The following is a 13,348-nucleotide window of genomic DNA, read 5'->3' on the forward strand; positions in this document are numbered from 1 at the left end:
ACACAGAGCAATTATTTCAGCAAAAGGCTTGATTGTAGCAACATACCTCTGGCATTGTACTAACTTCGTGCACTTGTCCGATGAGTTTACAGTACGACTGAAAAAGCAACAACAACTGGAAGTGCAGCTTATATAATCTCTGGCACAGTTCCAATTGCTAAAGAAATAAAATGGTAAAAGGGGTAAGTTATTAAGAAGCAACAGGTTGGACATTATTTTTCCATAAGAAATAAAGTGTTTTGGGGATAGAAACTGAATCAGGGATTACAAAACAATGCTGAAATAAGATCAAATACTGCTGTAAATAGGGAATGTATGGAGAGTATGGGAAGCATGTGCCATCTCTACATCACCAAAAGAACTTCAGTGGCATTTTTTTTTTACCCCAATATAATGTGCCTCACAGTTTTAATCTGTTGGTGACACAAGTGCTTGTTCCAAATGATCACAACAACTGTATTCAATTGTACAATAAACCATGGTTTCTTGTTATGGGAGCAAAGAGTGAAGTTTCAGTTACAGGTAGGTAGCTGTGTTGGTCTGACGTAGTTGAAACAAACAAACAAAAATCGTTCCAGTAGCACCTTAGAGACTAACTAAGTTTGTCATTGGTATGAGCTTTCATGTGCATGCACACTTCTTCAGAGATCAGATATCTGAAGAAGTGTGCATGCACACGAAAGCTCATACCAATGACAAACTTAGTTGGTCTCTAAGGAGCTACTGGAAGGAGGGAAGTTTGAGTTCGTTTCCTTGGTCTCCCTCTGGCATGGCTTTTGCTTCTGTTTTTTTTTTAATTATAACTTACTGTTACACTTGAACATGATAAACTGCAGTTATCTTAAGTATGATTCATTTGAAACAAGCCAACTTTAAACCATGCATTATATAAAGTTGACAGTGCAGATGTAATGCTAAACTGGTTAATTAAAACTGAAAGTAAGAGGGGTTTTTTATCTCCTGCTAATGGCCATGCTGGAGGGGAGTGTAGAAGCCTGAAGCTCACTGTGGCCTGCTGCCATCGCAATCAATAATCGTCTACTGTAACATCCAAACACAACTTTTGTTTAAATACCATTATATAAACACTGTGCTTTTGAGGTCTTAGCTGGTAGTTGCTTAATTAGAATGCCTGCCTGCATTTATACAATCTACATTTCTTCCTAAAAGAAATGTTACGGACTTGGCTCATTAAAGTCTGTTGTATTAGTCAAGGAAATAAAAATAAATGTGCTTTATTGGGTTGATGCAGGAGTTTCCCACTTCTTCCAAAGTGAAATTGCAATTTATTTCAAACTGCATTTGTGACTTGGTTTAGACACACAATGGCTGGCTAAATTGAAAAACTTAAAAATACTGTATATGACTTCCGTGAATGGGTGCCTATGACCATAGTGTTGAACCACAATAGTTCTGTGCCATGACAATGCCTTGTTATGCAGTGAGAAAGGGGAGGTGGACACAATCCATTCTGTGTGGTCACTTGAAAGCAGTAGAAATCATGTTTGGATGGCATATCGATGTATTGCATTTATAACTGGTGCATGTGCATCTGGCCTTAGGAAGGAAAAGGCGAGTTGGAGCTTCATATAGGAGTCATGTACAGTATAGTCCTTTAACACCAGGCAATTGCTGCTTCACTACTGTGTATGAGCTTGCAGCTAAGGGCTGATGAGGGACAAGGAAGGAGGAGATAAATTGGCTCCAATAAATTGAGGAATCCCTGAGATGAGAAAAGGGATTCCCTCAGTTGTACATGTGGGGAGGATGGATTTATCATCCATCATACTCTAAAATGGATTAGATTAATTTATTCTGTGTTACATAATGAAATTCTCAATTTAGCCTAGAATGAAAAACACTCTCATTTTTGTGAAAGGCAGTACAGAAATTACTTGTTTTAGTAGAGCCATTACTTCTGTTCTCTTCCTCCACACGATAAGCAAGTGAGGGCTTTGATTATTATCCAAATAAAATTTATATAACAATTTCAAAGTGCATGTGACAAGGCGAGAATTTATAAATATGGTAAACTATATTCGAACTGCCCAGGAAACTGAGATAAAACACAGTACAGTATAAGCATTTCTTGTAATAATAAACTGAATAATAAGAACAAAAAGAAAAAGGGGGAAACGTGCTAAGAGTTAAAATAGGGAAGTAGGAGAGTGCATTAGTCCATATTTTAATGGACAAAGAATATGAAAACTTTTAACTTACTGCAAGAGATTCCATTTGCTACACAGCAAGCATGGCACAGGAAAAAGGAAAGGAAAGAAAGTATAGTGTCAGTGTAATGCATGCAACTGGAAAAGCACAGGCTTCTTTCCTAGTCTGCCAGCAGTATTAGCACTTCTCTTTACTTGCTAAGTGATTCAGAATGTATCAACTGCACAACATGCACGGCACCAGCTGTTTAAACAAAATTTTGAATAATCACAGTTCTAATACAGTCACTGTAATTATCTAGGTTTGAGCATAACTTTTTCTGAAAGCCAGTCTGTATTACTCTAAAAATAGGTCATTACGCCTTCAAAATGAAACAGTTCAGTGCTCTTAAAATTCACCTATAGAATTTTTTGCACCCAAGGCATCCATTATAGTTCAGCGATAGACAGGCTCTGTAGCCAATCTCGATGCTGACCAGGATTTAGTGCCTCCACGGAGTAAGAATGCACACTTTTAATATGCAGAGTTCCATTGAAACGGGCATGAACACAAAAATAACTGCAGTTTTAATTATTTTGTGGTGGCTGGTTATAAAAGCGTGTGAGGTTATTTGCATAGGAAGTTTGTTGCTTTAGCAGTTGCACATGGAGGTTCATAGTGTCAAATGCCATGCAGCTGATATAATCCAGCACCATGCTAGTAAATATGAAGTCAAACAAAGAGATGAGACAAGCTGTTAACAGATGTAGAATTGCACTGGCAGCTGTATGCATTTTGGGCATACATCTCAACATTTTTCATACCCTGGGATACTATCTGAATATGTAAAATTTGATTGAATACAAAGGTTTACAACTATTAACTATTGAATTTACTTACCCTAAGAATGTAAATCTATTGCCATTTGGCATAGGAAAAAGTAGGGAAATGTTCAGTTTTAAGCCAGGAATATGGGGTGGGTTGAATGTCTCCACAGGAATACTGATTTGTTACAACCGGCCATGTTCAATGGCAAAGAATGTAAGAGGCTTAAGCCATTCCAGGACAAACTAATACAGTAGATCACTAACAGTGCAATTCTATACATGCCTACTCAGGAGTGTGTTCCACTGAGCTCAATGGGGCTTATACAATTTTATTTTAAAAACATATACTGGGAAAATCTGGCATGAAAATAATGTAGCACCTTCTGTATTCATTGAACTGCAATGAGCTGCTGTTATTGTGCTGGTATTTATGTATTGTAAGCCACCCTGGAATTTTTAATGAAGGGTGGTATAAAATATTTTTAGACAGATAGGTTTGTATAATGCTAATAGGAAGCCATGTACACTCTCTTCTAGTAAGAGTGACCTGTGTAAGGAAGCTTCCATACACAAATTTCCTTCTTGAATTTATTCCATTACTGCCAAAGATTGTTCCATGTGGATGAAAATGTGTTGGTGCACAATCAAACAAATGCTTGCAAGATCACCTTAAACAGACCTAATATATTGCACGGAGGTGTATGAATCCAGGTCCCTCAAACACAGTATCTGATGATCGAGGCAGCTAAACCAACCACCTGTTTGGCAGGTAAGTACCCACAGGTTCATAAAATGGGAGGAACTTTGGATTGGGGCTGCTGCTATTTATAAATAAAAAGGCCTCAAAGCATTTACAGAAGACTTAGCATTTAGCTAAATCAGGTTCATGCTGCAATCAGCTGATTTTCCCCTAAGCATTGTAGTAATACAGAAATAGCAGTTTTAATTCATTATTATCCTCCTTTGTAGAATCAACATGGTCACCTCAATAATTTTCACTTATCCAAAAGTGAACCTAGCTATCAATATTGCTGAATAAGAGTTTGGAAGCACAGTACAGAATCAAAAAGCAGAATGAAAGTCCCAAGGTTTGGTACAATGACCTCAAAACTGCTCGTACTAACTTTCCCTTGTCCCTGTATTAATGCATATCACCAAACCCAAAGGGGAGCAGAACCAGTGTACAAAGAAAGAACAGCAGGTGACACAAGAAAGCAAGATAAATGAGTAAAGTGAAAAAGATTTTTTAGAAGTGCAAAAAACCCCAAGAACAGTAAAATTAAGACATTATGAGGTACAACCTTGTCAAAACAAAAAAACCAACTCAAATCATTATGGGGTGGGAAGCGGGGAGACAATGGTCATATTTCAGATAGAAATTTCCTCATGCACTATTTAATAGTAATGATGATGGTAATAATAATAATAATAATAATAATAATAATAATAATTTTTATTTACACCCTGCCCTGCCTGGCCAGGGCTGGGCTCAGGGTGGCTAACACTAATTACAATAAAATGTAATAGAAAAAACAAACAAACAACCAACAGTTAATTAAAATACAGCTTAAAAGGCAGCCTCATTTTAGTAGTAGCCCATAAATCAGATATTCACCCAAGCCAGCTATCCATGCTGGTCCTACATGGGCCAGCAAAAAAGCCAAGGGAAAATTTATATACCAAATCCCATATAAGGGGTCAGAGTGAGTCTAAGCCGAAGGCCAGGCAGAACAGCTCCACCTTGCAGGCCCTGCGGAAAGATGTCAAATCCTGCAGGGCCCTGGTCTTGTGACAGAGTGTTCCACCACGTTGGGGCTAGTGCTGAAAAGGCCGTGGCCCTGGTTGAAACCAATCTAACCTCCTTGAGGCTTGGGACCTCCAAAGTGTTATTTATGGACTTTACGTGGGGCATACCAGGAGGTATCCAGACCTTGTCACTTTTCTTAATTATTGTTGGCCACACATGATGCTATAGTTGCTTATATTTCTAACTGCTTCTATCCTTTCGAAGGCATTACTGTGGGATGCAGCCCCAGGCTATTTGGGGGGCGGGGGAGCTGTTTGGCTTTGGCCATGCTTAGTAAATGCCATTAAAAAAGAAAAAAAGGCAACATGGTGTCTTCAGGTGCTACAGTTTCCTTTCTGTCTTAAAATAAGCCGTGGTGATCTGGGAAACGTTTGACCAAGCATGGATGGCAAATCACTGTACAGAGATGTACAGAAATGAATTGCTTTCCTTGGGCTGAATAGAAAAGTTTGAATGTTACAAAGTGTTCTCTAGTAGCCGAAAATAATAGCTTCACTTTACAAAGGTCAATTAAAAATAAATCACGTGACTGGAAACATTTTGCCAGCCACTACACTAGTCTGTACTAGAGTCACAAAAGCTGTCCAGAACTGCTACATGAACACCAGGGTTTCCTTTGTGCCAGGGTTCTTTTCAGTATCAGTTTAATCATAGAATATGTGCTACAGTAAAAAACTTTAGCTGGGCAAGTGAAAAGCGCTTCTCCACATACCAAGAGCTTAAGGAGGAGAGGCTCCCAGACTGACAGGACCCCATCACCTGCCTTGCCCCCAGAAATGAAAATCTGGCCTGGTTTGCATGCCACAGTACACTAGACCAGGCATCCCCAAACTTCGGCCCGCCAGATGTTTTGAATTACAATTCCCATCATCCCTGACCACTGGTCCTGTTAGCTAGGGATCATGGGAGCTGTAGGCCAAAACATCTGGAGGGCTGCAGTTTGGGGATGCCTGCACTAGACTAAGGATTACTGGTACCGTGTGAATGTGTTGGTTCCCACAGAGCAGTTTACAGCCCAATCCTTTTTAGCTCAGCTTAAGGCGTTGCAGCCAAGCTAAGGTTTAAGCTAAGCATGTCATCTGTGCTTTGTTCTTGGTTGCAGATCATAGCTAAGGATACTTCACCATGACATTGGGTTCAGATGGCATGCTGAGAAGTTTGCTGTGGAAAAGAGTTGGCGTTAACGACCCTAGAAGCAATAGGATTAGAAACTGGGCAATCTATAAATGGGGGGTGGGCCCCAGATGTGAGGCCTGACTCCTGCCACCACCCCTTCATATTTGGATATTTCCTTAAAGTTGCAGGCTAGCACAACAGCTATTAAGATGGAAGGAGTATTAGGGGAAAAGCACATGGCTAGCTGGTTAGTACATATCTGTCAACTTGCTTCCATATTAATTCCTGGTCATCTGGAATTGGTAAAAGAAAATTTAAAGTGTTGTTAGGCAATCCTCCACATGCTCTCTCTTTTTTTGTGCTTCTCAAGAATGCTCTGTTGGATATGCTGGAGTAGGATAGGAATATGTAGTACCTACTTATATTATGTTCTATGGCTGCAATATATTAGATTGCGCCTATGGTCTGAAACAAACATAGAAGGTACAAAAGCTTTTACCATGGTCAAGATGTCATATGGAATTACTGCAGAAACAACATAACAGATCAAATCCTTGATTACCTTCTCCTCTGAGTCTCCTGGCTGACAGGTGATAACACCATCTCTTGAGCCCCCAGCGAATGTTGCCTTGCAGTTTGCCAGCCACTGTATTTTGGAAAGAAAAACAGACGTATAAAGTTATTTGAGGCCAGTGTGGTGTAATGGTTAGAGTGCTGGCCTAGGACCTGGGAGACCAGGGTTCAAATCCCCACACAGCCATGAAGCTCACTTGGGTGACCTTGGGTCAGTTACTGTCTCTTAGCCTAACCTACCTCACAGGGTTGTTGTGAGGATGAAATAGGGAGGAGGAGAACTATGTATGCCACCTCGAGGTTCTTGGAAGATGAAGGTGGGATATAAATGTAATAAATAATAAAATAAATAATAACCTGATGGCCAGTGAATATGAAAATAGTTTTGGTTGTATTTTAGGGTACATTTAGATACAGTACTACACCTTTTATAACGAATACAAAAAAAACATTTCCTGGAATCCTTGTCCCATATCGAGAAATATCATGGGTGCATGTAATCTGCCACCATTGTAGATTGGAGCTACACCTGGTGGTTGAAGGCAAAAATCGCTGCTCAGACAACAAGTTCAGGCTAGGGTTCTCACATGAGCCCTCGGTTTAGATTTTACAATGACAGATGTGGTTGATTCTCAGAAGCTTTCTCCTTCTTACAGACTTGTTTCCCCTTGTCTGCATTTGACTTTCTGTGTGCTTGTTAGCCCCATTCACAGTCCTCTGTCTTCTTTGTTTATTAAAGTTAAAAATAGTTCCTCCTTTATCTGTCGTCTGTTAAGGAGATGTCATGGCGCTCACTGGATGTGGGTAGGGTGTTAAAACAGTATATTTCTAGAACTAAGTCACTCTGATTCTCTATGTGTGTCCTTCCACCCCTCTTCCCTCGGGAAGAAAGTGCCTATGCCTGTATTAGCTGGTTGGCTTAAAGCCTGCATTTTTCTGGTGTGTACTAATCTCCATCGTCCAGCCCTACCACCAGTTGCTGGTCCACTCCTACAATGATGGCAGATTTACATGCACACATATATCCCTTTCACAGGTAAGGCCAATACTGAAGTCTTGAATGAAAACAGATTAAAATGTATATAATGACCTATTCAGATTCAAGCACATTTACTCAGATGAAAGTTCAACGACACCTGTTCCCTAGTAAATGTGTTTAGGATTGCAAGCCAGATTTATTTTGAGTTTTGTCCAATCAGATATATAATCTAAAAACAGAAAAAAGAAGATATAGAGATGGAGTACTGTAAATAATCCGGTATTTTTCTCTAAAGGTAAATTCACTGAATGAGCCTCTTGCAGGTTTGAAACAAAGTAGTAACTTTTTGCATTAAGGAATACAGAAATAGATAAAGCCATTACACCCAAAAATGATGCTTACCGAAAGTGTTGCCTCTTTCCTGTTGTTATATGTGTCCAAATATTCTTGTAGTTCTAGGACACTAAACTTTAGTTTCTCAAGAAGTCCACAAGAGAGAAGCTAGAAACATTAAAATAAAGATCCTATAGTCAACATTACTTCGTTCAGTGAGATCAGTATAACTGTTCTGCTATATACCAAACTCAATGGGGAGAATCCCACATGACAGGCCCTGGATAGTTGTCAGACATTTGCAAGGCCTGGGTTGTACTACTTAATGACTGAACATATGGGAGATGATTGTTGAAGCTACTGTATTATTATGCCTTAAGAGATCATATTATGCTATCATAAAAAGGCATATTTCCTTGGATAAACCAACAGTGGAGGCACGAAAAGCATAATTTTGTGTACAAATTATTCAAATTAAATATATTTTAATGTATTTGCTTATTTTTAAGCATTGTGCTTCTGCTGATCATGGCGAGGCATAAATAGCTATTTACAGCAATGGCAACCCTTTCATAAACAGCTACCAAACCCCAGCTTTCGACATTTTACTAAACGTTGCCCAAATGCTTTCAAGTCTGTCTTCAAAATTATGAGGTATAGAAACCTGCTTTGGTTTAATTTTGGTTAATGAAAGAATTCTGCAACTCATAACTTAGTTATGAGCAGTGTCTATTTACAGACTCTCCTAATCTATAACTACCCAGCGTGATGAAGAAGAGCTGCAGCAGTTCTTTAGAATGTAACAAGTACCTAATGCAGTGATGGCGAACCTATGACACGCATGTCAGACGTGACATGCAGAGCTCTCACTGCTGGCACGCGCCCCATCGGCCCATTCACGCTGCTGTTGTTGAACCCCCCCCCATTTGTTCTCCTTGTCCCCGCTGTTAAAACCCGATCCTTTTTTCTTGTTTTTTGTTGCTGGTAGCCAGAGATTGGTTTTTTAACCCTTTCTGTGCTGTTTTTTCTGGCGCTTTGGCAGACGATGATTGGGTGTAACAGTATTCATTTTTTAATCCGTTCTGTGCTGGTTTTTTTGGCGCTTTGGCAGACTATGTCGGTGCTGCGTGTTAGTTCCAGCGAAGGTATTATTTGTCATTTATTTCTGTGCTCTTCCCCCCCAAAAAGCGCAGCAGCTTTGGGGCATCCACCCCCAAAAAGCAAAGCAACTTTTGCTCGCCCTCCAAAAACCTCCAATACTTTGGTCAGCAGCTCCCCCTAAAAGGCTCAACAACTCTGGGCATTTTGTGATAAATAAGGGTTTTTTGGTTTGGTTTGGTTAAATAATTAGTTTTTGGTTTATTAAATACAGTTACAGTGGTGCCTCGCTAGACGAAATTAATTCGTTCCATGGGTCAATTTGTGTAACGAATTTTTCGTCTAGCGAGTCCCAGTTTCCCATAGGAATGCATTTAAACTTAATCAATGAGTTCCTATGGGCTCTGGGCGACTGGCGGCGGCATGCGACAGGGCTTCGGAGAAGGTCTCCGAAGCCCTGTCCGATGCCGGCTGTGTGCGAGGCGGCAGAGAGAAGCTCTGTTCTCGGGGCCGCCGCCTCGCCTGCCTTTCCCGGCATGGGGCGCAGCTTCGGAGACCTCCAAAGCTGTGCCCCATGCCAGCGAGAGGCAGCGGCGGGAGAAGAGCTTCTCCTGCCGCCGCCTCCCGCCTACCTTCCCCGGCATTGGCCGCAGCTTCAGAGGTGTCCGAAGCTGCGCCCCATGCCGGCCGTTTGTGGCGAGAGGCAGCGGCGGGGGAAGCTCTTCTCCTCGCCGCCCCCGCCTGCCTTCCCCGGCATAGGGTGCAGCTTTGGAGGTCTCCGAAGCTACGCCCCATGCTGGCCGTGTGCGGCGAGATGCAGCGGCGGGAGAAGAGCTTCTCCCGCCACCCGCCTGCCTTCCCTGGCATGGGGCGCAGCTTCGGAGGTCTCCAAAGCTGTGCCCCATGCCGGCTGTGCGCGCCTCTCAGCTGATCTTCCTTTGCCTTCTTCCCTTGCTATAGCTGGTTCCCCTTTCGCTAGACAAATGCCCCTTTCGCTAGGTTTTGTGATGGAGGTTTTTATGGCTACGCTTCGCAAGACGACGTGGTGGCCATAGAAAACCTCGTCGTCCTGCGAGGCAACCTCCGATCGCATAACCTATTCATTAAGCGAAAAATTTGTCTTACGGGGCATTCATCTAGCGAGGCACCACTGTATATATTACAATTATACATTTTTGTTATTTAAACTATAAATATCGCGGAATTATGGTTTTTTTCTCGAAGTGACACACCACCCGAGTTATGCTCGGATTTTTGGCGAATTTTGGCACACCAAGCTCAAAAGGTTGCCCATCACTGACCTAATGTCTCGCCTCAATACTTGTTTCCAGACATGTCTATCAAGAAAAGATATAATCAGCTTCTGAGTCTTCACCACTCTGATAATTTTATGAATGGCAATTCAATGTGGCTAGTCATGCAAAAAATACTCACTGTTTCAGCATCTACAAAAAGGGTAGGGCATTCTGAACATGATGTCAACATCTGTGATGAGCTCACAAACTTTGAGCCTATTCCTCGCAAATTGTCACCAAGATAGCTGGCGGCATCGCAAGTTAGAAAGCAGAATCTTTTCTGAATATTCTATAAAGCAAAAGTATGCATAACACATTTGCTACTGGACTTAATGATAGAACTTAATGCACATTTTAATTTGGTATACACAACTACTGCATTCATTCTTTATGTGTTCCTCAGAGGGGAACATGAACACACACACACACACACACACACAATCTGTAGCTCTCTGTCCTGCTTTCTTGCTTGCTTGTTTTGTAATTCCCCTTCACTCCCTTCTTGTTAGACCGAACCTGTGTACAGCATGGGCTCATTCTGTTTTGTCACTAGTAACAACCAACATGAGACTTCTCTGCCCATTCTGGGCATTGTTTTGTTAATACTCAATGTCAAGTGGTCTATCAAACAATGTAATGAGTGTTCTGATGCCAAGTTTACAGGAGGGGAAATCATGAGAGAGGCTTCTTTGTGTTTGTTTTCCCCTCTGGCCAGAACTGCTTGGCAAGGGTGCCCGGGCCGCTTGAGAGTGTTCCAACATACTGAACTGCATCTGGAAACGATTGCACACCAAGACTCTCTTCCTGCTTCCCTAGCTGATAGAGAGATTTCTGTAAATAGCTTTCTAAATGGTTTCTAAACAGTTTTCTGCTGTAAAGCACAGAGTTACTTTTAAGGACTGCTCAAGCCATTTAGTAACCAAAACATACTATGGTTTTATTTAGAGCGTCTGAGAAACTGGAAACATTCGATAACATCCTCACTCTTATCTTGAAAACTGTCGTGGGAACATGGGTATCAAAGCAGTAGCATCATGGTGTGCCAGTACCACCCAGAAAAAAAGCAGCTTACATCACACAGCAGAATAGCTAAAAGGAAAAAGTGATTGCCTTATCACTAAACCTTTCTGATGCCTCTCCTACTTAACAAAGCAATTAAAAAACCCTACACTGGAATCCGTGGGCTGCAATGGCAAAGTTGCACTTATATCTATAACCCTACACCAGAAACATTCAGGCATAGATTCATTGGGACAGGTACCTTGATGGCTCAGTAAAGAAAGAAGAGCACAAATTGGGGTTAAGAGGGGAGGAGATAACTCAGGGACGGCAATTTTAATCCTCCTTAATCCAAAACAAAGTACCTGCAACCCAGCATAATGGGCCACCTTCCCTTTTTTACCTTACCAAGTGTGCCTCCTTGGACCAATGTCTACCTACCATCAAACCCACTGCAATAATAATTAACTCTCATTATACTTCTGCTTGATGGCACACAGCAAGATCTGGAAAATAAACGTTGATGGGCTGTGGAAAATAATCAGGGTCTGGGTTTATCGACACCTGCAAAGTTTAAGAAACGTATTGTGGATTTCAACAAAATGTCAACCGTGTGGGATTCTAGAACACTTTTCGTATACCTTAAACAGGGAGGAGAACACATGAAATGTATATACTGCACAGGAGCCATCCGAGTCACACATGAGCTGGTTCATATGGCTACGCCAAGCTTCTTCTGCATCATCACATGCAGCTGGTTGAAATGCAGCCAGGATAGCAGAAAAGAAGGGAGACGGAGGAGGCGAGACATTCCTGTCGCCTTCTCCAAAACTGAAAGAAAGCCACAAATTCTAGGTTAAGAGCCGATAGCGAGGCTACGCTACTGTTGTTATATTTCCAAATAATAAACTTAAAAGTAAATAAATAAAAAGGACAGTTAAGCTAAATGCCGTTTTGTGCCCATGCCTATGCCCTCTTAATGCGGACAGAGTGTAAAGGATCTGATGACCTGATTTGACCCTATCCTCAAATTCAGGACTCCCATGTAACTGCATGTTTTCTGTGCTGAGAATTTCCTGTTCAATGTCACATAGGCATAACCTTATAGGTTAAAGCACTGGCTCCATATATTTAACCAGAATTGCTTTATCTTGCTGCTCTTGGTTTTATTGTTAAGAAATTGATTTTAGTCATTTGAACTGTGTTTTATGGAATTTATTATTATTTTTATTTAACCCCTTCATTTTATTTTTTTAAAAAGCAGGATATAAAAAGTTAAAATAATAAAATACATACATACCTGGTAAGTGCATATTGATCCATCAACCGGTCACCTTTTTCTTCAGTCTCTGTCATATCTAGGCTAAAGCTGTCGCTGTATTCAAAAGCTGCAGGGAGTTCATTTGTAGAGCCGGAGAGATCATCTTCCTGTACAGAGGTATCTTCCTCTTCTTGGGCACCTTCAGTCTGGGGGGGATTGAATTGGTTACCATTTATTGCTATCCTGCCCTTCATCACTTTCATGATCCAAGAAAGGGTAACAATAATTTTAAAACTACAATAACATTTTAAACAAGCTATGTGCAGTAAAACACATCACAAACAACAAAGAACTATCATTACCATAACCTACCAAAACAAAAAGTACAGGAAATACCAAATGTATTACAACAGGTACACCCAATAAATATCTCTCGTCACTTTCCACTGAAAGCTTAAGAGAAGTTCCATTTGTTTGTTTTATACACCTTGTGCACAAGATGAGGGTCTTGTTACTTAGTTCTTTGCTACCCCGGAGACCCTGTTCAGATTATATTTCCTCTTCATATGGTATTCAGGAAGAGGAAGAAGAAGAAGAAGAAGAAGAAGAAGAAGAAGAAGAAGAAGAAGAAGAAGAAGAAGAAGAAGGAGGAGGAGGAGGAGGAGGAGGAGGAGGAGGAGGAGGAGGAGGAGGAGGAGGAGGAGGAGGAGGAGGGGAGGAGGAGGAGGAGGAGGAGGAGTAGTTTGGATTTGATATCCCGTTTTATCACTACCCTAAGGAGTCTCAAAGCGGCTAACATTCTCCTTTCCCTTCCTACCCCACAACAAACACTCTGTGAGGTGAGTGAGGCTGAGAGACTTCAGAGAAGTGTGACTAGTCCAAGGTCACCCAGCAGCTGCATGTGGGGGACCA

The 13,348-nt window shown here is 41.2% G+C and overlaps 1 protein-coding gene across 8 annotated transcripts in view; it reads right to left on the minus strand.

Annotated features, from left to right (window-relative positions):
* Positions 1–13,348, minus strand: part of FRY (FRY microtubule binding protein) — a 194,176-nt gene that overhangs the window by 3,216 nt on the left and 177,612 nt on the right. For 6 of the 8 annotated variants that reach the window (XM_060273790.2, XM_060273787.2, XM_035115757.3 and 3 more), the window contains 7 exons: positions 12,476–12,642; positions 11,817–12,006; positions 10,316–10,465; positions 7,853–7,951; positions 6,461–6,544; positions 2,221–2,238; positions 47–157 (listed from right to left, as the gene is read on the minus strand). In XM_060273790.2, coding sequence (XP_060129773.2) covers positions 47–157; positions 2,221–2,238; positions 6,461–6,544; positions 7,853–7,951; positions 10,316–10,465; positions 11,817–12,006; positions 12,476–12,642 — 819 coding nt within the window. The remainder of the gene's footprint in view (positions 1–46; positions 158–2,220; positions 2,239–6,460; positions 6,545–7,852; positions 7,952–10,315; positions 10,466–11,816; positions 12,007–12,475; positions 12,643–13,348) is intronic. The other 2 variants (XM_035115759.3, XM_035115762.3) reach the window with 1 other exon arrangement.

Source organism: Zootoca vivipara, chromosome 4 (genome assembly GCF_965207765.1).
Source record: "Zootoca vivipara chromosome 4, rZooViv2.hap1.1, whole genome shotgun sequence".
NCBI classification, from domain to species: domain Eukaryota; kingdom Metazoa; phylum Chordata; class Lepidosauria; order Squamata; family Lacertidae; genus Zootoca; species Zootoca vivipara.